Below are 25,144 nucleotides of genomic sequence, written 5' to 3'. Positions count from 1 at the left end.
CTCTAGTCAGTCATAGTTGTCAGATATAATAAGGAACAATATTAAGTATTCTCCATGTAGGCAAAATTAAAAGAGCACATTTGAAATTATTGCTTCCTGATTGGCAATTACGGATAACAATAATAACAATTACTACAAAAACACTATGTAGAAGATATATCATTGTTACAATTAATGAACATATAGAGTCTGCGGAGAGGGCGGCATACAAATCCAATAAATAAATAAATAAATAAATAGATAGATAGATAGATAGATAGATAGATAGATAAATAGATAAATAGATAAATAGATAAATAGATAAATAAATAAATATCTTGTATTATATCACGAGTGGTATGCTTTGGAAGCAGCATTCCCTTAAGCAACTTGCCACATCTCATAAGCAACTTGCTGCTACACACAAATTTTGTTTACATGAACTATCATATTTTTCAGAGTATAAGATGCACCTTCCACCCCCCCCCCCAAAAAAAAAGATGGTGAAAATTTGGAGGGATCTTATACACCAAATGTAGCCCCACCTACCTTTTGGCCTCCGCGCGTTGTGTTTTATATCTATTCCCTGCAAAGGCAGTCTCTCCCAAATGGAGCTTTCCCCCCAAATACTAGCTGCCTAGTCCTGGATGCTGGTAGGCAGAGGCAGATTTTTTTTCTTATTTCCCACCCAAAAAACTAAGGTGCCTCTTATACTCCAGAGAGTTTTAGACTCAATACCATATATAGAAAGATGGTCAATGCCTACCTATATAAACACAAATTGTAATTTGTATCATAAATAAAATATGATAATTTTACCTCTATGGAATTATGTTGGATACACTGTCAAAGTAAGCCTTAAAAATCCTATTGGAATTCAATATACAATGTGGTACTTACGGAGTGTTTATGACTAAACGATCCCATTGCCCTTTGATATCATCTTCAGTTGGTTGTTCAGTAATATATAGACCATCAAATTCTAGCTTCCTAGCAATGTCCTTTTCACGTTTGAATACAACCAAGGGCACCTTTAGGGAAAAATATTTTGAAGTATTTTAGTGATCTCAAATTTTGAAAGGAAGGTCAATATTTTACAATGTCTCTCTTGGAGCTGACTGACCATTTAGAGAATTATTGAGTTTCACGTTATATAATCTATTTTTAAAAAACATTATAGATGAAAAGAATTATTATAACAAATATGATATTGTTATTTACAAAGCGCTGTTACAATTGTAAATGACTATATGTGCAACCATCTGATAATCAACATTATATAAATAATAAATGCTATTTGATCTAGAAATTGAATTGGATTCAGGATTAGTGAAATATATCTATGGATTAATAGGTTATAAATTATTAATAAGTTTATTTGGATCTAATCCTGTTTGCAACATAGTAAAATAACAGAACAAGGATCTTACTGTGTCTACTTTGGGGTATTTTTTTTAATTGTATATATTTTACTGTTGTTTAATTGTATATATAATTGTATATATTTTACTGAGTCCATCAGGAAAGGGCCAGCTTATAAATTTGATTGACAGATAGACAGACAGACAGACAGACAGACAGACAGATAGATATCTTTTATTTAGCATTAATTGTACAATTAAATAAGAATGCATATAAGATGAAATGTGAGCATAGACTGGGATACTTTTTTCAGTTCTAAAAAATCTTTAATGATAAACTGAAATGCATTTAAGATATATGTATTTTATTAAGATATAATCAAATCAGGTCTGTGTTTTCTGATTATATAAAGAATACTTCACATTGTTCCCAGGATCTGCAGCTCTTCTAAGAAAATTCTAGAAATTTATTTGATCTTAGTCATCCACCTGATCCATTGTCTTTGTTTACTTTTAGTTCCCAAGCACAGGCTTATTTTTTTAAAAAAATCTTCATTCATTCATGTGCCCAATATGTGAGTTTCTGCTTGCTAATAATCACCCAAAGGAAACAGTCTATTTTATTTGCTTCAGCCTTTAGATTTATCAATGCTATTTGCAATCCATGGTATTTTTAATAACCATCTCCAAATCCGTAATCTTTTCTCTCCCTCTCTCTCAATGTTCCCCTATCATAGCTTCGGTGAGTCTGTCAATGTGCTTTTCTTTCTGATATTATGACTATTATTATATCGATTCAGTTAGATTGTCTTCAGATCCCATTATGTTTGTATTGTATTATTTTGTACTTTCTGCTGTTTTTTCTTTTTGTTTGTTCATTGCCCAAACATGCCATTGGTGAAATTACTGGCCATATAAATCAGTATTGATTATGTGTCATCAAGCACGTGTCAACTGTTAGTGACCACATAGATTTCCTCCAGGAACAAATGAATATAAGTAAATAGCTGCGTACTACCAGGGAAAGTCTGTAACATTTACTATTCTGATAAATCCCTTTCTCCAGATTGTCTTATTCTAGAAGTACAGAATAACAGAGTTGGAAGGGACCTTAGACTTTTTTTTTAGTATTAGTTGCCTCTGAGAAGGAAGTAATATAAAAACCATTCTGTTCCAGATGATTCTTGCTTTAATAACAGGATATTATTACAAAACATTCACCAGACCAAACCTTGAATATAGCTCATCTGTCTGGAACCCACACCGCATATTGGATATAAATACATTAAAAAAGTGTCCAGAAATATTTTACTAGAAGAGCCCTCCACTCCTCTGCTTGCAATAGAATACCTTACGCAATCAGACTTGAAATCCTGGGCTGAGAAAGCTTAGAACTACGTCGCCTTTGGCACGACCTAAGCATAGCTCTTAAAATTATCTGCTACAACGTCCTTCCTGTCAATGATTTTTTCAGCTTCAACCACAACAATACACAAGCAGACAACAGATACAAACTTAAAGCGAACCTCTTCAAACTTGACTGTAGAAAATACAACTTAATGCTTGAAACTCACTACCTGACTCTAGTTTCATCACCTAACCCCCAAAACTTTACTCTTAGATTGTCCACTGTTGACCTCACCCGATTCCTAAGAGGTCAGTAAGGGGCGTGCATAAGTGCACTAGCATGCCTACCGTCCCTGTCGTAACAATATTATATTTATCACATGTTTTTGCTGAATTTTTAAGTTCTGAGTTATTTGTCAAGTACATATTGGTAATATATATATATATATATTCAGCAAAAAACCAGTGATATATATATATCTATATCACATGTTTTTTTTTGCTGAATTTGAAAATTAAGGGAGACTAGGATAGATCTATTTCGGCCTTATTTTGGCCTCATCAGCTAGCCATACCCACTGGGACTTGAACCTGCAACCTTTGCCTTGTAAGGCAGAGAATTATCCTCTAGGCTACAGTATCCAATCCCTTCAGCTCTGCACCAGGGAAGGGTTACATATTTTTGTGTTGAATCACCCTGGTGTATTGAAGGAACATCACAGCTCCTTATTTGCATCTCGGCCCAACCAAAAATATATATATATATATATATATATATATATATATATATATATATATATTACCAATATGTACTTGACAAATAAAATAAAAAATAAATATAACTTAAGTCTACTTTGACTGGCATTTCTGGACTTATTAATTGTGTTGACTTCTGGTTTGGGTTCGGATATCTGTTTGAACTTAGTTGTTGCTACTTAAGTTTAAGCTGTTGCCTATGATTTTCTGGCATGTTTCCATTATTTAAGATACAGAATCTACCCATGCTTCAATATATTTTGTATTATTGATTTTTGCTGATTTGGTCTTTCATTCTGTGTTTTAATTTTCTTTACGATCCTCATTGTTCTTCAATCCTGGACCTCATTTCATATTTTCTTAGGTTGTGGGGGAGAGTGGAGAGGTTTCTGGGATGGTTTTAAGGGAGGGGTGGGAAAAATTTATCTCTCAGTATCTTTCCCCATCATTATTCTCAGAGTTCCAAAAAGAAAAGGTTAAGGCAAAATAAAAAAATAAAAATCATCTCTTGTCACCAAGGCATAGCTTTTGAAACCACCTGGAATGCTGGCAAACATAGATTTGTCAAATTTTCTAATATTGTCCAACCAATAAACAAATAGTGGCCAAATGACTTAATGGGAAAATGAGGAAATATGTGTCTCTTTATATAGTAGGAATGTGACAAGAAAGTGACATATTAATGGCTACATCAAGATAAAGGAAATGACTAACCTTCAGACAACAGTATCCAATTACACACAGGAAAGAAATAATAGTATGAATAATAGCAAGTGCCCTAAGTGTTGGTGCCATATAACCTGTGCTCTCTTGTAAGACAAAGAACACCATTCCTTCTTCATCCTCATCTTCATCTAAAGATTGCCATAAATCAGAATCTTCATCGATTTCTTCAAAGGGTTCTTCTGTCACCTGTCATTCACACATACACACATTCTTCTTATCGGTATAAAACAACAAATTCCTAGATAATGCTTCTCAAAGTCATAAAAGATGCTACTTGTACAGCATCAATTATTGAAATATAAAATCAGTGGATTAGCCTGATGGCAATTCATACAGCTTGCTATGTCTTCTTATTGCAAGCATACTGTATTTCTGTAATTAATTAATGGATGAAAATATAAAATATTATAATTGTCTTAAAGAACACAACTAAGGTAATATAGAATTATCCCGTTCTATCAGATTGTAAGTCCTATAACAAAGATAGTATGCATAAAGCACACGGAATACTTTAAATTGCAAAACATTATTATTGAGGAATAAAATACTAGAATAGAAATCAGTAAAATCATAAAAATATGCAATTAAGAATTTTTCACCACTTTGCAATTTAATTGAATTAGTAACTTATTGATGGATATGGAAATAGATTCTATAGAGTTGGTGGAAAGGAAGGGGGAAATGTTTCCTATCTTCTGTGTCCCTTGTAATCCCCAGAATGACTTTCCAAGCCTCTTGAATGATATTTCAGAACAGCTTATAAACTGATATTGGAGGTTGCAGAGAGAAGAAAGAATTTAAGAAAGTATTGCCAATTGTTCTTCTGCTTCTCCTGGAGCCCAATTCTTTGCAAATAGATGAAACTATTTATGCATCGATGTGTTTGGAATATAATACTATTCGAGCTATAATAGTAGTATTCACTTTCATTATCTAATTAATAATTATTACTATTTGAGATTTTCAATGCTGTAGATATCACTCTGAAAATTTAGACAGTATACACAGAATAGATATATTTATATTACCTTGTAAAAGAGCAGAATAAAATTTATGGCAAAGGCAACAAAAAGTGCAAGAAATCTTAAATTGTAGAAATTTCTTGCCAAATAGTGCTGGATAAAAAAAAAGAGATAAAGAATGTAATTAGTTCATAAAGAAGATTCCGATTTAAAATGTTATGATAAGAAAAGCTAAGGAATTTTTCAAACTGCAAATCATAATAATTTTATTTATTTCAGTTAAACTGATTACCGTTTATTAATGTTCATTATAATTCATGTCAAATTTCCCTTTTCCTTTTCAGTCTTTTTTACCAAAGTTCACACAGAGCCCAGTTGTAATTTTAAGTTTAAAATAAAGGTAAAGATTTCCTCTGTACATTCAGGTCCAACACTAAGGGGTGGTGTTCCCCTCCGTTTTTTAGCCAGCATTGTCCAAAAACCCTTATGTGGTCTGTGTCGACATGACTATATGCCTATAAGTACATTTAATGCTGCTTCTCACTAAAACGTACCTATTTATCTACTCACATTTGCATGTTTTTGATCTGCTAGGTTGCCAGGCAACTACTCTCTCTTGAACCTGGCCTATCAGCTTTCCAGTTGACAAACTCAGCATCTTTAATTGTTGAGCCATCACAACCCCTTTTGAGTTTAAAATCCTATTATTTAAAAGAGATTCAACATACCAAAACTTTTGTCTGATAGATCTCCAGGACTTTGAAAAAATTAGCCAAAACAACTTCTGGCTTCTCTAACTTGTGTCCATGTCGTTTTCTTTTCTTAGGTTCTTCAACTTCCAAATATTCAGAGTATACATCATCCTTTATCTTATCGTGTTTTTCACCATCCTCCATGCTATAGGGAATGACATGTTATGAATTTACAATGCCCAGATATAAACCATGGAAGTCAGACATTGTACAAAGTTATTTAAAAGGTAACATTTAGAACAGATGAATTGGAAGATGTGTACACACACACACACACACACACACACACACACACACACATATATATATATATGAATTTCTGTAATTTCCCCAAAAGCATTTTATATACAAATGTTAATAAATGCATGCATTCGAGCAATTTCCTCAGTTTAATCTTTTCATGTGGCAAGGCAAACAAATTTTAGAGAAGTACAAAAACTGCATAATAATAACATTTTAATTGCATATTACATGGAAAATACAAATTAGTAGGATAAGATTGGCCAGGATCAGTTTTAATTGCCAATTTTCTCTGTATTAGGACACTTATCCCATTAAAATTTCCAATCAAATGTTTGTTGTGCATGAAGGTGCCTTTTAATACATTCTCTAGATTTACAGTCTGCGACTGCAGAGATTGCAAGGCATAAGAATTTATCTGGGCAAATACTCCGTAAACAACAGCTTAATAGATGATAACGATTGAAATTAATGACAACAATAATGATCAAATGTGTAATCATTTTTCAAACTACAGTGGAAACAGGTCACATTTTATTACTTTCTTGACTTGAAATTTTGCCTCTTAATAAATCAATACTTTATTGTCATTGTATGTATATACACAGTATACCCATATAAGTACCCATCACAATAGAGTGGTACTTCTACTTACGAACTTAATTCGTTCCATGATCAGGTTCTTAAGTAGAAAAGTTTGTAAGAAGAAGCAATTTTTCCCATAGGAATCAAATAATGCATGCAATTGGGGAAACCACAGGGAGGGTGGAGACCCTGTTTCCTCCTAGGAGATTCCTAGAGAGGCCCCATGGAGGCTTCTCCCCACGTTTTCCGGCCCTGTTTCCTCTCAGAAGATTCCTAGAGAGCCCCACGGAGGCTTCTCCCTGCCTTTTCTGGTTACAGTTTCAGAGGCTCGGGTTTGTAAGTAGAAAATGGTTCTTGAGAAGAGACAAAAAAATCTTGAACACACGGTTCTTATCTAGAAGTTCAAAAGTAGAGGCATTCTTAGGTAGAGGTACCATTGTACTTGTAATCTTGCCAATGAGAGTCAAGGGAATTGTGTACACACATATCATGTTTCCCCGAAAATACAACCTATTCAAAAAGTAAGACCTAGCTCGATTTTTGGGGAGTTAAGCCTAATAGCCTCGACTCCACTGAGTCTGCGAAGAGGGGCGGCATACAAATCTAATTAATAATAATAATAATAATAATAATAATAATAATAATAATAATAATATACCCTACCCCAAAAGTAACTCCTAGTGAAGGGGTGAGCATGGCCAGCACAGGGGGCAGCCCTTCCCTTCCCTTCCCAGTCAGCTAATGGCAGCTGGGCCTGGCGTGTCCTGCCACCGCCTCTTAGAACAGGACTCTACTTCTCCTTTTGGCTGAACATAAGGAAAGCAATAGAAGCCTTTCTTTCTCTCCCCCAAACTCTGACACTTGTCATGCTGTTGCCGCCTCTTGGAGCAGGACTCTGTAAGGCTTGTTGTGCCATTGTACAAACAGCAGCACTGCCGCAAGCTTCATACAAAGACTTATTTCTCATGGAGTTTGGGAGAGAGAAAGAAAGACTTCTACTGCTTCTGCTGCTTTCCATGCATGCAGCCAAAAGCAGAAGCAGTAGAAGTCTTTCTTTCTCTCTCCCAAACTCCATGAGAAATAAGTCTTTGTATGAAGCTCGCGGCAGTGCTGCTGTTTGTACAATGGCACAACAAGCCTTACAGAGTCCTGCTCCAAGAGGCAGCAGAGGGACCAGGTCTGATTACAAGCAGCACCGGCAGGCAACGGCAATGGGACTTCCAGTTGCAGCAGTGTGGCTGGGCTGACGACATGGTGCAGAGTCCTGGGAAGCATGGCTGGAAGCACGTGCATGGTTGACGGGCAAACAGCTGACAAACGGCTGTGTTGCACTGCTGCTGGAAGTCCTATCACTGCCATTGCCTCCCTGTTCTTCATGACAGCCATGTATCTCATTGCCTGCCAATGCCACTCACAACCAGATCCGGTTAGGAAAGCGGCCTGCTGATGAGTGGCTGACCGGCACTGTCATGATGTGTCCTGCCTTTACACTCTTGCTCTGATGGTTGTAGCTCCGTGCCCCCACCAGGCATAGTGAGCCCCAGATCAGGACACGATAAAGGGACCTTGGCTGCGAGGTTGCCTGGTATCGTGACAGGGCTGAGGCTGGCAAGAGTGTGCAGATGCTCAGAGTGTGCTGAGGCTGGCAAGAGTGTCCAGATGCTCAGAGAGATAGAATGAGAAACGGCTCCGATCAGCTCAGCTGATCTGTAGGACACAGTTAAAAGACTCTGTAGCCATGAGGTGACCATGTTCACCACCTCCTGCATCTTAAAAAAAAGGTCTCCCTAAAAATAAGGCCAAGCGTTTATTTTGGGGGTCAAAAGAAAATAAGACCTGGTCTTATTTTCGGGAAAACATGATATATGGTGAAACAGCCATTGCATATCAGTTCAAATATTATATAGTTTTAAAGTAAGTATAAATGCATTTATAAAGTAAGTAGAGTTATATAATTTTCAAATATAAAGTTTAAATATATATTTTATATTCAAAAAGACAAATTATTGTGTTGATATAGCAAACAAAACCATACTAAGTCATTGATTTGGGACCATTTGTTTAGCAGTTATGAGAAGTTATAATTGCTCTGAAAAAATATGATTTACCACATACATAGCATTCACTGCAGCCCAGGTTCTTAGCAATGGGCTAAATGTTTATGTCTGCTGCTACAACCTGGGGTTACATGATTGCTATTTGTGACCTTCATAGACATAAAAGTCAATGGGGGCAGTAAAAGCTGCAAATCATGATCATGTGCTTAATGTCACTTAATGACACCATCTAAAAAGGTTGCATAATTGGGTGTAGTCACACAATGCCTCACTTAACAATAACACTACCTAGCAATACATTTTCCAATCTCAATTGGGGTTTTAAATCAAAGACTATCTGTAATTAAGATTTTTTTTTTGGCCCTTGGATTACATTTTCAGGCAATTCTATAAACTATCTCTTAGTTAGTCTTCGGAGAGGGGCAGCAATCAAATCAAATCAAATCGAATCGAATCAAATCAAATCAAATCAAATCAAATCAAATCAAAAAATATCTCTATTACTAACAAAAATATTACTTTGGTTTTCAAGTATTTTGTTAGAAAACAACACTGTGACAAAGGTGTCATTAAAACCAACCCCAGGTTTTTTTGTAGTACTGCTAGTTCTAAAAGGCATTTGCCATTAGCTGATTATCTTTTTTTAATACAATTTTTGGGGACACTTCAAAAATTGTTTTGTACTATTTATTTTAAAATAACCACAATAAAGCTTTCTCTCCAAAAGCTATATTATGGTAAGCTTCCATTCACAACTACAGTATTTCCATTAGTAATTGATGTTAGGGGTTAACTTTACTTTGTTTGTTTCATTGAATGTATTTTTATTGATGAATGACCAAAATAAATTTTCTGTCTGTCAGCTCCATTAGAATTAATTGGACTTAAGAGATGGAGGAAAAAGTTGACTGTTTCATTGTAAAATTGATAGACACCCTCATTCAAAATATTTATAAAGTTTCTTCAACCACATTTTCTAACATAAAAATACCACATCAACAGTGCTTAATTACACATATCTTACTCAGCCTTCTCAGATTCTGTTCTTGTTTCTGATTCATCATCCCTTGTAACTTCAGGTACCTGAAATTTTTTGAAAATATACAGAAGTTTCAATGAATTAAAATCATGTTGATGTCTGTTTGCCTGAAAATGTTTTTGTGTAAAAATGTTTTTGGTCCCACATGGCTTGGGACCAGGGTACCTGAGTGATCACTTTTACCCAGAGTTTCTATCTGTCCAACTAGATGAAACAGGGTGGGCTGCAGATTACAAAAGTCAAAGAATGTTGGCTGATGGAGAGTAGAAGACAAGCTTTTTCTACAACAGCTCCTGCTCTAGGGAGTCTCCTCCCTTCAAAGATTAGAATGGACCAAACCCTGTTAGCTTTTCATAAAGCTTTAAAACCTGTCTATGCTTCTTTATCATAGGACACTACATGTGCCAAGAGCCCCATCTCATGGCTACATAGTTTGCAGGTCAGATGACCTGCTTTGCATGTATTCAAATTAGATGTTTTTAATTGTTTTAATGGTTTTTACTGTTTTTATTATTTTAAAATGTTTTAAATATTTTAATGTAATATATGTTTTTGGATTGTGACCTACCCAGAGTTGTTTGCAAAGAAATTAAATTCAGAAGATTTCCTAGAACCTTACTCAGAATAGTTACATCTCACTGTCATGCTCTATTCCCTGTTCTGTAAGAATATTGTGTGACCTCCCAGTCTTCTTTATTGGATGGGTTCAGTCACCAAGATATGGGTGGAGAGATCAACCAGATGTACATTCTCTTATGAAATGCAGTAGGCTTTGTTATTCTCTGATGATTTTTAAAACATTTCAACATTAAGTGTTGTACCTCATGATACTTGACAAATGTATCTTTTCTTTTATGTACACTGAGAGCATATGCATCAAAGACAAATACCTTGTGTGTCCAATCACACTTGGCCAATAAAATTCTACTCTACTCTATTCTATTTACATGAATCCCCTGGAAACACTCTGTTAATTTGGGTGCAGTATGATTTGTAGACTGATTATTTCCAGTTGTACATTGCCATCCTAAGTCAGACAGTAGATCCTGCTAAATGCCCTGTCCCAATGACTTGAGGTAAAAAAAGGCAATGTCAAGCATTGGGGTTGCTGTACAGCAATGGAAGCTACTTGGTTCCTTCTCAGACTTCTTTTGTAGCAATCAGAATCAGAAATGATTGCTCTAAAGAATATGTGTCTTGGAGCTCTGATAAATAATCCTTATTAGAAATAAGTTGAAAATTCTAACATAAGATTTCTAGTGAGTTCAGACAAAAAAGCAATCTAGAGATAAATTAAACAGTATAATTCTTTTTTGTGCTTTTTCTGATGTACAGTGGGTGACAGTTGTCTCTTTTTGAAGGCAGGACAGCTTGTACCAATATATTGTTTTGAAATTGACTACTATCAGTGTGAGAACTAATGATATTCTGTTCTCTATCCTACCCTTAAGAAAAAATATTTGCTGAAAAGTTGCCAGTTTGGTGTCTAAATTTAAGTGACATGATACTGGGATGCTGCACAGCCACATTAAGGTCATGGGCTGCCCATGCAAGAGGTGTAGAGAAAAAAAAGCCATCAGCTGACTACAACATTATCAAAGAAGCCTTTCTTTCCAGAAGAATGGAATATAGCAGCAGCAATAATGGCAACACCATAGAGAAGGATTGAATATTTTGGAGTGACTAATTGAGTAGAATCTCCAATGGTAATAATACACCAAGCTATCCAAGGTGGGTGGGATAGCACCATTATTTGTAATATCATATGGAAACACAGATTTTACTGAAGGAATGTTTAAAACTTCAAAAGATCTCAGACCTTTAAAATATATCTCAGCATAGCTTCTATGGCAGTGATGGTGAACCTATGGCACGGATACCACAGTTGGCACGCGGAGCCATATCTGCTGGCACGCAAGCTGTTCCCTAGCTCAGCTCCAACATGCATGTGTGTGCCGGCCAGCTGATTTTTGGCTCACACAGAGGATTGGGGGGGGCATTTTTGGCTTCAAGAGAGCCTCTGAGGGGATGGGGGAGGACATTTTTACCCTCCCCTGGCTCCAGAGAAACATTTGGAGCCTGGGGAGGGAGAAACACGAGCCTACTGGACCCACCAGAAGCTGGGAAACAGGCTGTTTTCAGCCTCCGTGTGTGTGTGTGTGTGTAGAAAGTTATTTTCACCCTCCCCAGGCATTGAATTATGGGTGTGGGTACTCACATGTATGGGATAGCGCGCACACACGCTCTTTTGGCACCCAAGGAAAAAAAGGTTCGCCATCACTGTTCTATGGTCTTTTAATGCATCACATTATATTAAACTGGCAATCCTATCCATTATCTATCTATCTATCTATCATCTATCTATCTATCTATCTATCTATCTATCTATCTATCTATCTATCTATCTTTCTCTTTCTTTCTTTCTTTCTTTCTTTCTTTCTTTCTTTCTTTCTTTCTTCCATTGTTTTACCTACCTGAATTTTCTTCTTCTTACGAACTGCACTTTCCAAAGAGGGTGGTGTCTCTGATCCAATAATACCAGCAATGTCTCCAAGTCCAATATCATAGCCATGTTTTGATCCACTTTCCTTTTTTGTATAAATATCAAAAATATCTGATAAGAGGTCACTTTCTCCTTTTTCTTTTTTTACAAACTGCAAGATCTCAGCTGCTATGCCATGTTCCAAAACTTCCACTTTTTCTGCTTCGAGCACATCGTCATGAATTCCAAACTGTGTTGGATCTGGCATGTCTCCTAGGATTTTGGTAACTCTTATGTTTTTGGCCCCTTCAACTAAGCCATCACCAAACACAGTACTCCAAAGAATCTGAAAAATGCTCCATATTATAGCAAGGAACATTTGAAAGAATCCTATAAATAGCATCCAAAGAGAAGAAAAGGACACTTTCACCAGTTCTTTAAAGGTCATTTTTTTCACTTTTCTATACTTTTTCCTTAGATTTTTCAGTCTAATGATCTTGAGAATTGTGGCAGCATATTTCTTCACCGCATCACATGCCATTGCAAATGCTGAAGCTGATTCAAAAGATTGTTCTTCTTTCTCGTCTTCTCCAACCTCCCTCAGATAGCAAGCTTCACTCTCTTCCTCCTCCTCAATTCTGTCAATTGTGTCCGTTTCAGAGATCTGAGACGCTAACTGCATTTCAAAAATGGTGTCCTCACAGAAATTGACAAAAAGCTCCATTTTTTCTTGCTCTCCACCTTCATTTACAACATCAAAAATGAACTGCCTTTTTGATTCTTTCACTTGGGGCTTTTCCCACTGTGTCCTACTGGATTCACTAATCTCAAAATAAACTCGTTCTATCTTCTTGGCACTACCCATTATCTCAATGCGTCCCAAATAAGGTTCAAAATAATTAAGGACACTCTCTGCCGGGTGTAATAGAGTTTGAAGGCGTGAATCATTTGGCATGTGTTCTGAGAGATTTGTTAAGAGCACTGCCACATTAAACCCAATGTCTTTAGCTGGTTTGTGAAATCTTTCAACAAAATCAACATAGTTAAACATGTCATTTTCATCAGTTTCTGCACAGGACAGTAGAAAGTCAATTTCTGATTGCATATACTGCTTTTGACCTTCCATGGCTTTTTGAAACTCCTTCTTTGAGATTATTCCTTTTCCTTCTGAATCATACTCTTTAAAGGCTTCTGAGCTTGTTAAATCTTTCAGCTTGAGAAACATGTCAAAGAACTTCAAAATCATTTCTACATTGCTAGATGACTCGACCAGTGTATCTACCATCTGTTTTCCAATTGTGCCATTTACAATGTTACCTAAATCACAAGTGTAAACATTATTTAATTGAAATGCACATATAATATTTACTTTATAATCATATTTAGAAATGATTACAACTACAGTGTTCCCTCGATTTTCACGGGGGATGCGTTCCGAGACCGCCCGCGAAAGTTGAATTTCCGCGAAGTAGAGATGCGGAAGTAAATACACTATTTTTGGCTATGAACAGTATCACAAGCCTTTCCTTAACACTTTATACACCTAAATTACAATTTTCCATTCCCCTAGCAACCATTTAGATTATTACTCACCATGTTTATTTATTAAAGTTTATTTTAAAAAATTCATTAAAGACAGATGAAAGTTTGGTGATGAGGTAGGACGTCATCGGGCGGGGGAAAACGTGGTATAGGAAAAAAACCGTGAAATATTTTTTAATTAATATTTTTAAAAAACCGTGGTATAGACTTTTTGCGAAGTTCGAACCCGCCAAAATCGAGGGAACACTGTATTTCCAGTTTTATAATGTTGCTTAAAGATAGCTTTGCAGCCACTGTTCAACTATATTATATGTTTAAATCTAATACAATGTCTTTTTCAAGTTACAAGGCAGAATTACTGTGGTAGATACAGTACAATACAACTTAAATTGAGAATGTTTTTTTTTTCCAAATTAATTTTATTGTGACTTGTAGCAATTAAAGGAATAACACTTTAAAAAAGATTCTACCTTCAAGCAGTGATAACAGCATCACCACCATATCCTTCAGAAGATCCAGTAATTCCTTCAGCAATTCAATTTGGCTGGAATCCTAGGATACATTTAAAATTAACATTTACTTTTAAAATGATCTAAACATCAACTCAATTTTTCATGGTTATGTTTTACATGACTGGAACCAATGAACTATGTGCGTCTGGCAGATTGCTTAAGTGCAGAAAATGCTATCCAAGGTAAGGCATAGAACAATGAAAGCTACCTTATCTATTCCATTGAGGATACATGGCAATCTACCAACTCCAGAGTGTCAAGCAGCAATCTTCCATAGCAGCTGTTTCCTTTTAACTAAAGACCTTGGGGACCGAATCTGAGATCAACTGCAAAGCAGGCACTTTAGAACCAAAAAAGATGGCAGAAATTTTATAAATAACTGCAGCTGATCACTAAACTACTATGCCAGGTAAAAGCTATATTTGGAATAACACTACACAGTTACACTAAAAGATTTCAGTGTGGGTTATATTAAGATGCCCCATGAACAAGATACCACTTTCAAGATCAAGGCATTATCTCATTATCCAGTTTGTTTTTTCCCAAAATGTCTGTTAAATCATTCCCAGAGGATTAAACAATTATCCAGAACAGTATAAGACACATTAAGAAGAGTGGAAAGAGAAATAAGAAATGGGAATTATTCTGTAAATCTCTGGAAGGAACTGGATCCATGCCATTTTTTAAAACTTATGCCTTTTCAAAAAACATCAAAGAGACAGTTCCTAAGACAAATAGGAAGTACTCTTTTAGTTAGAATAAATACATAGGATAATGTGATGGACATTGGCAGATAAATTACACATATCATAAAGAATTATCTTGTGCTAGAAGTTTTATTTTTGCTCTTTTTTTATACAAAGTACCTTAAAATATGGGATTAACCAGGATCAGTGGGTTGAAAGGAAAACTATAGATAAAGAATCAGATTATTCAATTCAATTCAATTCAATTCAATTTATTAGATTTGTATGCCGCCCCTCTCCGAAGACTCGGGGCGGCTCACAACAACGATAAAAACAATATTACAATGGCACAAATCTAATATTAAAAATAACTAAAAACCCTATCATAATTAAAACCAAACAGCACATACATACCAAACAAAATAATAATGAGCCTGGGGGAAGATGTCTCAAATCCCCCATGCCTGGCGGTATAGGTAGGTCTTAAGTAGTTTACGAAAGGCAAGGAGGGTGGGGGCAGTTCTAATCTCCGGGGGGAGTTGATTATCAATTGCTGCTAATCTTAAATACCAGTTGCTAGGGAGTAACTGTAGTAGAGAGTGTTTTGTCTTCTATACACATTCCTGGGCTTTCTTGGTGCATTTAGCTGACAAACTTGTGATTTATAATACTAGATCACAACAGCCTTTGATCAACCTTCTAACGGAAATCTTATATTGAAATAACAGAAAATACTTGTTGCTCAGGTTTTAGATTATATTAGTGGTTTGTTCTCTGAGCTTGCCATTTAGTTCCTGAATGTTTTGTTACCAGGCTAGGTAACATAATCAGTGGAAGTTTTGGAGAAGTGTTTTGTCCTATTCCTCTTTAGCTTATATAAACAACTCTCTCTCTCTCTCTCTCTCTCTCTTTTTATGTATTTATTTATTTAATTTGACTTCTATGCCGCCCAATCCTGAAGGACTCAGGGCAGCTTACAATAACATAAAAATACAAATACAATAATAATAATAATAATAATAATAATAATAATAATAATAATAATAATAATAATTTATTAGATTTGTATGCCGCCCCTCTCCGAAGACTCGGGGCGGCTCACAACAAGCGATAAAACAATATTGTACAGGCACAAATCTAATATTAAGAAAAAACTAAAAACCCTATCAATTTAAAAAACCAAACAGCACATACATACCAAACATAAATTATAATAAGTCAAATGTAAAAGTCCAAAACAATAAAACCCCAGTTAAAATCCATAGTTTGGCTATCCAATCAACATACATGCATACCATTCAATACAATTTGGCCATGATAGATATCAATTCACAGTCCCCAAACCTGCCGGCAAAGTCATGTCTTTGTCGTCTTGCGGAAGGCCAGTAGGTGGGAACAGTACGGATATTGGGGGGAGGGGAGTTGGTTCCATAGAACTAGGGCAGCAACAGAGAAGGCTCTCCCCCGTGGCCTATAGTTCTTCAATTCGGCTGGATCCAGGGACAGTTTCTTGAGGAGGGATCGCACAACCACTTCCTTCAATGGCTGCGGAAACGACCTCTCACTCAAGGAAGCATTAATCAATGCCTGTATCCAGCCATATGTCACGTCCCAGCTGGCTGAAACCAGCCCGGAGGGGCACAGATCCAGTAAGCAGGTGGAGAAACACAGCTCCCATGGCCTTGTCCACTAATATACAATATATTCACGAATATACAACACAAATAACAATATACAACATAAAAAGTTAATTGCAACAATTGTAATCAATTCTATGTCATAGCAGTTAAACAGCACGATCAAAAATTCTTGATCTTAAGCCACACTAACAATGAACAACATTGGGAAGGAAAAAAAATTTCGGCTATGCCAACATCCATCACACATGTGAATTCATTGAAGCCTGGTACTCTACAAAAGGACAATTAACAAGTATATTCATTTATATCCAACATATGAACACATAAGAAACCAAACCAATTGAATGACCAATCAACAAGGAATCAATCAGTTTCTCAAAATTTAAATATAACACCAAAATAATGGTCAACTGACCATACTGGCACACTATGCATGCTAAAGAAGAACAGGACAAAACACTTCTACAAAACTCGCAATGATGAAGATACCCTACCTGGTATTGAAATATTCAGGAACTAAATGGCAAGCTCAGAGAGCAAACCACTATCAAAATTTATGTTCTTAAGTTCTAATGTGTTCTCTGTTGTGCTTCAATCCCATGTTCACTTAAATCAGAATTCCTGACTCTCTAATAGATCACACTTGAGCATCCCCATTTGAGGTGGGGAACCAGCATCTTTGGTTTAATTCAAATCAGGATTACAGTACTTAATACAGAATATGGGTGGGTGGTGGGAGAGTACTGGGACAAATAAGCAGGTATATGTCTGTGATGCTTATTTTTATCTCCATAAACCTTAGTAGTTTATGAAATATGAAATAAAATGTATATGTTTGATAAATTCATTTATATTTTCAGCAAAGATGATTAATAAAATTTACCTGCGAAAGCTTCATTTGCATGTTAGCAAAAACATGAAGAAAGCCAACAACTGCATCCCATAGTCTACTGTGAGCCAAACTCTGCTGATTTCCAATGCAAGGCCCCTTCAATGAAAGAATGATGTTTTAAGTTTTCTTTTCAAGTATCTATCCCAATAAGTATTGTTATTATTTAATTTTTGATAGCATGCTCTAAATCTACAAAGAACTCTGAGAATTTAGTAACAATGAACAATACAAAGCTTTAAACATACAATAATTATACAATATAAAGCATGAGCTATAGTAATATGAATAAGAATTGTAACAAAATCATCATAAAATAATTTGATAATATGTATTTATTATAATAATCAAAACTACTCTGTAAAAACTTCTAGAAATCTGCTACTGACAGGTCAAACGCAACCGTTTCTAAGAGATGTGTTCCATACAACTAGATAATAGCAGAAAAGACATAAACAAGGGTATGCAATGAGCAAAGATAAATGGAAACACAGAATATGAAACAAAATGAAATTGGATGTAAGTATTAGAAGGCAAGAAGGCATTTTGAGACAAATTTCTGCAGGGGAAATACTATGGATGAGGATTTGCTTGAACTGAAAATTTCATTAAAACGGGGTCAAAGAATTAATTCTCTTTATATCCCTATCCAATTCCTTAGCTTAGAAGAAATATATACTTTTTAAGAGATGTAAAATCTCAGTTTTCTTCCCTGCCCCCACACAACTACCATATTAAAAACGATTTAGGAGAATAAAACACCTATTGTCCCAAAGGTGCTTTTTCAAGAAACAACTGAACTTTCCGGTTTTGCTTTGAAGATGTTTCACTTCTCATTCAATCAAAGCTGAAGAAGCTTCTTGGATAAAAAGCGAAGTGTCTTCAAAGAAAAACCAGAAAAATCTTAGTCTTAAACTTAGAATAACTTTATTGTCATTTAAAATCTACACTATTACTACATTAAAATCAAATTTTGTTGCATACAGCTCTCAAAGGTCACCACCTCCAATATACACTACATAAACATGACTAAATAAATAAATAAATAAATAAATATGCATACAGTATACCAACACATATTATATTGCACAGAGAAACAACAGTCTAGTTCAGTTGTATGGTGAGAAAAACAAATGTTATGAGTTTACCCAATGGATGGCATAAGGAACAAAGCTGTTACAGACTCTGGTAGTCCTGCTAGAAATACTTCGAAACCTCCTCCCAGATTAACAGAAACAGACCATAAAGTGTGGGATCTCTAACAATGCTTTGAGCTTTAAGCACATCACACTTGTAGATAGCATCCTGAATAATGGGAAGCGAACTTCCTATAGTCTTCTCAGCTGTCCTCATCACTATGAATGGCTCTTCTATCTGAGACATTGCTGCCACCAAAGCAAACAGTGATGCAGTTGGTTAAAAAGTCCAGTTACCTTGTGAAAAAGCACCTTTGGGACAACCATGAACTGGATGACTGAGAATTTCCATAAACCACCTTCATTCTTCATTTTTTAATTTTTTAAAATGACTTTACAAAAGACAGTTATCATGAAATTCCACTGATTCCAGTAAACTTTTGGCATTCATTCATGCCACCCATCCATCCCATCCATTCATGTTAGCAAATTACATAACAAAGATAAAGGTTTTACCTACTTGTATATATTCAGTTAGTGAATTGAAAATCTGTTTGGTTACAGCCAAAGCTTTAGAGAAGTTATATTGTCCAGATTCATCAATTATATCTTTGCCAGAATAGTACCAATAAAAGTCACTGATTGATTCCTAAGAATAAAAAATATGTGGATACATATATATGAATAAAAGAATAAAAAAAATGTGGATATATAATTTTATATTTATCATCTTTCCAGTTATGATAAAAACTATATCTACTCCAATAAACTCTGAATCCAAACAATAGCAAATAGAAAACTACTCAGTTTTTAAAAAACCTCCAAGAGTATATTTTATTATTTCATTCACTAGACACTACTTTAAAACACCTCTGCTGCCCTTCAATTAAGTTTCATTTTTGATGTTAAAAATGTAACAAATTGTGTTACATCACAATATGCATTTAAAACACCTTGAAACAAAACACTTTTAACCCAAAATATACCCCCATACAAACTTTACCATTCTTGGATTGGCTTTTTTAACCACACTAGATGCTATTCTAGGAACTCTTCCCGGAGCACAATACCATAGTCTTTGAAGACTGAAGGTTACCAATGCATAGTCAGTTTATAGTTTTTAGACCATAGCTTTCCCCAGTCATCTAACTCAGAGGTCCCCAACCTTTTTTGCACCAGGGACCGGCTTTCAGCTAGACCAGTTTTCCATGGCCCGGTGGGGGGGGGGGAGCTAGCTGTCAGCGGCGCCGTAAAAGGGGCGATCAAGAGAGGAATGGGTGAATGAATGGACGGAGGGTGGGAAGGAAGGAAGGAAAGAGGGAAGGTACAGGAACAGAAGAAGGGTGCAAAGAAGCAAAGAAAGGTGTGAAAGGGGAGAGTAAGAGAGGAAGGAGTGAAAGAAGGGAATGAGGGAGGAAAGAAGGGAGGAAGGAAAAGGAAAGCAAGAAATGGAGGGAGGAAAGGAAGGGAGGAAAGGAAGGAAGGAAGAAGGAAAGAGGGAAGGTACAGGAACAGAGGAAGGAAGCAAGGAAACTTATGAAAGGGGAGAGTAAGAGAGGAAGGACTGGAGGGAGGGAGGGAAGAAGGTAGGAAGGAGAAAGAAAAGAAATAGAGGAAGGAAAGGTAAAAGAGAGAAAGAAAAAGAGCAAGAAAGAAAGAAAGAGAAAGAAAGAAAGAAAGAAAGGCAACTTCAAAGAAAGGCTCACTGAGCATCTCTCACTCTCTCTCTCTTTCTATCCCTCTTTCTTTCTTTCTCTTCCTTTCTCTCTCTCCTCTTCCTTTATCTCCTCTTTCTCTCCCCCCTCTCTCCCCCTTTCCCTCTCTCTTTCTCTCTCCCTCTCTTGCTATCTCTCCCCCCTTTCCCTCTCTTTCTCCCTCTCTTTCTCTCTCTCCCCCCTCTCTCTTTCTCTCTCTCTCCCCCTCTTTCTCTCTCTTCTCACTTTCTCTCTCTTGTTTTCTTTCTGTCTCTTTTGCTTTCTCTCTCTCTCACTCTTTCTCTCTTGTTTTGTTTCTCACGCTCTTTCTCTCTCTTGTTCTCTCTCTCTTGCTATCTCTTTCTCTCCCCCCCTTTCTCTCACTCTCTCTTTCTCACTTTCTCTCTATCTTGCTGTCTGTTGCTTTCACTCACTCTCGTTCTCTCTCCGTTCTTCTCAGCGGTGATGCGCGCACGCCCTGCCCGCCTCACATTTGCCGAGAGGACTTTCGCCCCGGGCTCTCAGCAAGGGGGTTTGCATGAGAGGCGGGGCCGGCGGAAGGTGATATTCAATGTCGGGGGCGCACGGGCGGTTTTGCGCGCGCTCCCTATCTCCCTGCTAGCCCACTCGGAATACGTATTCAAAATAAGAAAAGCCTTTGCCGGCGAAGGCTTTTCTTATTTTGAATACAGTATTCCGAGTGGGCTAGCAGGGAGATAGGGAGCGCGCGCAAAACCGCCCGTGTGCCCCCGACATTGAATATCACCTTCCGCCGGCCCCGCCTCTCATGCAGCCCCCTTGCTGAGAGCCCGGGGCGAAAGTCCTCTCGGCAAATGTGAGGCGGGCAGGGCGTGCGTTCCGGGTGCGGGAGGAGCTGCCGTGAAAGGCAGGAGGTGGCAGAGGAGCAGAGGGGGCAAATCGGGCGGGCGGTGGGCAGCGCGGAAAGGCCGAGGGGGCCCTGGCGCCGCGGACCGGCTGAAAACCCCCAACGGCCCGGTCCCGGTCCGCGGACCGGCGGTTGGAGACCCCTGATCTAACTGAATGGAATAACCAAAGTTTTTCATCCTTGTGATCATGTTATCGCTTACAATCTCTTCGGATTTGTCAAATTGGAGTAGATATATATACATTTTAGTTATACATTTATTTTCAAATCCCAATAGAATTCTAGTCATTACATTCTGTTCTTTGTTTATACCACATTCTTCCATATCCTTTTTGTATATATCCTGTATCTGGAAGTATGGCCACCAGTCAGTGGCCATTCCTTCCTCCTCTAATTTCTCTCTGGTTTTTAAATTTCTGTCTTTATCCCATAACTCTTTGTAACACATCACTTTTGATCTCTCTAGTATATTGGGGTATACCATGGCCTTGTCCTCTATTGTAGATAGACATCTCAGTATCTTCATATAATATTTTTTTTTCCAAATTTGCCTTCAGGTGTGCAATAGCATGCCTCTTACTGTGTGTGTTTTAAAATGCAAGTATTTGATGTTTTTCTTTTCCCATATGTGGGCATGCCAGCCTTTCTGTATATTATAACCATCTAGTGTTAATATTCTATCTTTATTTAAGACAATCCATTCTTTTATCCATAATAGAATTGCTGATTGATAACATATCTCTAAATCTGGGAGTCTGAAACCACTGCTGAGTTGACTATCTTGTAAGTAAGTTTTATCCTTGGCTTTTTTCCCCGCCCATATGAATTTAGACATTATTTTATTTAATTCTGCCCCACAAAAATTTCTAGTTTTATTGGTGCTGTCTGGAATAGGTATAGCCATCTGGATAAGATATTCATTTTAAAACTATGATTCTCACTATTAATGATAGTTGCATTCCCCCCCCCATCGTTCTAATCTTGTTTTGTTTTTTAAATAACTTAGTGTACTTGTCTTCTTTAAGTGATGAATTCCCTAAATATTTGATTTTTTTTGGTCTGCAGGCCTGTTTTCTCAACTAATTCTTTTATTTGGTTTTGAGTACAATTCTTGGCCAATATTTTTGTTTTTTCTTTATTTATTTTGAGTCCTGCCACTTTTCCAAAGAGTTCTATTTCATTTAATAATAGTGTTTCTGATTTTATTGAGTCTTCTAAAAAAATAGAATGTCTGTGGATGGCTGGGTTTTATAGTTTTCCTTCTTGATTTTGTTTCCCTTTATTTCTTCATTTATTCTGATTTGATTCAATAATATCTCAACTGCAAGTATACATAGCAAGGGTGACATTGGACAGCCTTGTCTTACTCCTTTAGCAATATTGAAGATTTTTTAAAACAGAATTTATTTTTAATTCCCTTACAGTGTCTGCAATCATAAAGCAAAGCAATATTTTAAAAATCAATTAAACATTAAATACAGGTAGGGAAAGGAAAAAAAACCTGAATGTGATTCAAATCAAACATTTACATTCCAATATGTTATGCCTCAAATTAAAGTTAGGAAGAATCATCAATATCCTTGTAATATTTTTCCCACCAAGCTTAGATTTTACACTTTCTATTCAAATTGGTTGGCATGCTGCTTCTCTTTCAATTAATACAATATAATTGAAAAATAGGACACAATTACTGCATCATGGAACTGTAAGAAGAAAAAAAATAGACACCAAGTGTGATGAAAGCCAAAAATGTGTAACGGCAAATGATTTTCAAAACAGAATGATATAATACATAATATTTTCTCTGTTTACCTGAAGCCGCAAAAGATAATCTACTGTGCTAATGATAATATTCACTGTTGTAGTATTGCCCATTTGTGTGCGCAGGTAATTTTGAAAATCTGAAAGATAAAATAATTTGTGCTATATAAATAAAAGATTCAATATAGCCTTATTTATTTTCATGGTTTTTTTGTTCATTTAGAAAATGAAAAAATGTGTATTGTTTTGAAAGAAAATAGCAATCATAATCACCCCAATAGACACCACAGTAATTGTGTCTAATTATATGAAAGAAGTGCAATATTTTTAATGAAAGTTATATGAAATAGTAATTGCAGTTATATGAAATATTACATAGCGAAACTTCTAACTTATACGATTTGAATTTAATAAAATGGCAATTTGATTTGTATCTGAAAGAACTTATACATGTGAAAAATAATTTCTGAGTCCATCTCATCTGAGCAACTGATTAACGATTGAAAAATTTAAAATCAATTTAAATATGAAAGATATTGGAATAACTTATTTCCCCAAAGATTTAAATCAAACAGTAAATTGCTGTAAATATATTGCATATCACTTACCATTGTTATGACCTTCACACAGCAGTTGTAAAAATCTAAATAGATCTTTAGTAAACTCATCATTCTGTAGTACTTTCTCACCTTGAAAATATACAGTACAATGAATTACGTGATAATCAATTGTTTCTAAACATGCAGAACAAATAGTCTTTCAACAGCATCCTTCAAACTAAGTAATTGTAATAAAAAGCAAATACTGTAAGCTATTTTACAGTAGTTCGCTCTTTAGAAAAAGAAATACTTTGGGGAAATGATAAAAGCAAACTATAAAACAGAAAAAGCAAAGCTAAAATATTTAGCACTCCAAAGCATTCATGATCAAACTACAGGACTAAGAATCTAATAGGAAATGGTTAGTCATTATCAAACCATGCCTTAGGTATGAAAGTTGCTTCTTTAATTAAGCATCAAATTGTTTCTTCAAGCCCCATACACAATCATCTGCAGACCATGAAAGTTAACCTAAAAGATATCTATAAAGATGCAATTAAAGAAGATTTCTTTCTATATTTGCCACACACGATAGCATCAAAAGCTGTAAACCCAAACATACCACGCTCACGTATGATGACTGTGGATCAAAGAAAAATAATAAGAATACAAAATAAGCAAGTTATAATTGCATTATATATTTTATTAAATGTTTTCTTGGAAACTAAATGAAACAACATAGTTTAATCGCACATAATTTTAAGGAGGTTAAATAAAGAAACCTTAAGTAAACTGAACAATTGGGCTGGAAAAGAAAAAAATTAATAAATATAAATCTATCTGAATTCATTCATTGTACATACGTGTTCCTTCTTCAGTAACCATTCCAAGGCCTTCTGCTTTATTCTGCCTCTCGAAGGCATTCAAATCAAGAACACTTATTAAAAAAAGAAAATAAAGAAAAGATTGCTGAATCAGAGAAGCCTGAATAATAACTTAACAAATCATTCAAACGGTAAAAAATGAATTATAAAAGTTTAAAAATGATACACTTGAAAAATGCTTCTCTAATATTAAATGCTTCTCTAATCAATATTACCTCCTAAACCCAAACCAGCTTTTCAATATTCTTTCTGTTGACATCACTGTGATATATCAATTCAGACCACATTAGCCAAATCCACTATGTTTTCTCCTTTTTTTCACCAATGGCAAGGGCAGTAAGAATCTATTCCTTAAGATTTATTCCTTAAATTGTTGTTATTATTAACAATAATAATCAGTTAAGAATGGTGGCATGAAAATATTGTAAAGATTCTTAAAGGGCAAAATAATGCATGCCCCAGAACAAAATCCATCCATTGCATCTCAGTTCACATTATCACATTTCTCCAGAGTTTTAAAAAAACATGAATTTTGGGAAAACATGAAAAGTATATCCCACTGAAGATGTGAAAGATCAGATTACAGACAGATCTTCATAGAGAAAATCTATCTATATGGATATTGACAACAATTTGATAGTACATAATCAGTCAAAATTCATACATGCAGCTGAGCACTAAAAGTCTTT

General features: G+C 35.8%; 1 protein-coding gene across 3 annotated transcripts in view; it reads right to left on the bottom strand.

Annotated features, from left to right (window-relative positions):
* The window catches only part of RYR3 (ryanodine receptor 3), a 285,326-nt gene that overhangs the window by 25,419 nt on the left and 234,763 nt on the right, over positions 1-25,144 (bottom strand). For all 3 annotated transcript variants that reach the window (XM_070756567.1, XM_070756561.1, XM_070756554.1), the window contains 13 exons: positions 24,435-24,508; positions 24,194-24,211; positions 23,641-23,721; positions 23,084-23,172; positions 19,212-19,340; positions 17,550-17,654; positions 14,299-14,380; positions 12,279-13,603; positions 9,790-9,848; positions 5,860-6,028; positions 5,198-5,284; positions 4,158-4,355; positions 880-1,010 (listed from right to left, as the gene is read on the bottom strand). In XM_070756567.1, coding sequence (XP_070612668.1) covers positions 880-1,010; positions 4,158-4,355; positions 5,198-5,284; positions 5,860-6,028; positions 9,790-9,848; positions 12,279-13,603; positions 14,299-14,380; positions 17,550-17,654; positions 19,212-19,340; positions 23,084-23,172; positions 23,641-23,721; positions 24,194-24,211; positions 24,435-24,508 — 2,547 coding nt within the window. The remainder of the gene's footprint in view (positions 1-879; positions 1,011-4,157; positions 4,356-5,197; positions 5,285-5,859; positions 6,029-9,789; positions 9,849-12,278; positions 13,604-14,298; positions 14,381-17,549; positions 17,655-19,211; positions 19,341-23,083; positions 23,173-23,640; positions 23,722-24,193; positions 24,212-24,434; positions 24,509-25,144) is intronic.

Source organism: Erythrolamprus reginae, chromosome 1 (genome assembly GCF_031021105.1).
Source record: "Erythrolamprus reginae isolate rEryReg1 chromosome 1, rEryReg1.hap1, whole genome shotgun sequence".
In the NCBI taxonomy this organism is placed as follows: domain Eukaryota; kingdom Metazoa; phylum Chordata; class Lepidosauria; order Squamata; family Dipsadidae; genus Erythrolamprus; species Erythrolamprus reginae.
This window is presented reverse-complemented; position numbering and strand designations above follow the sequence as displayed.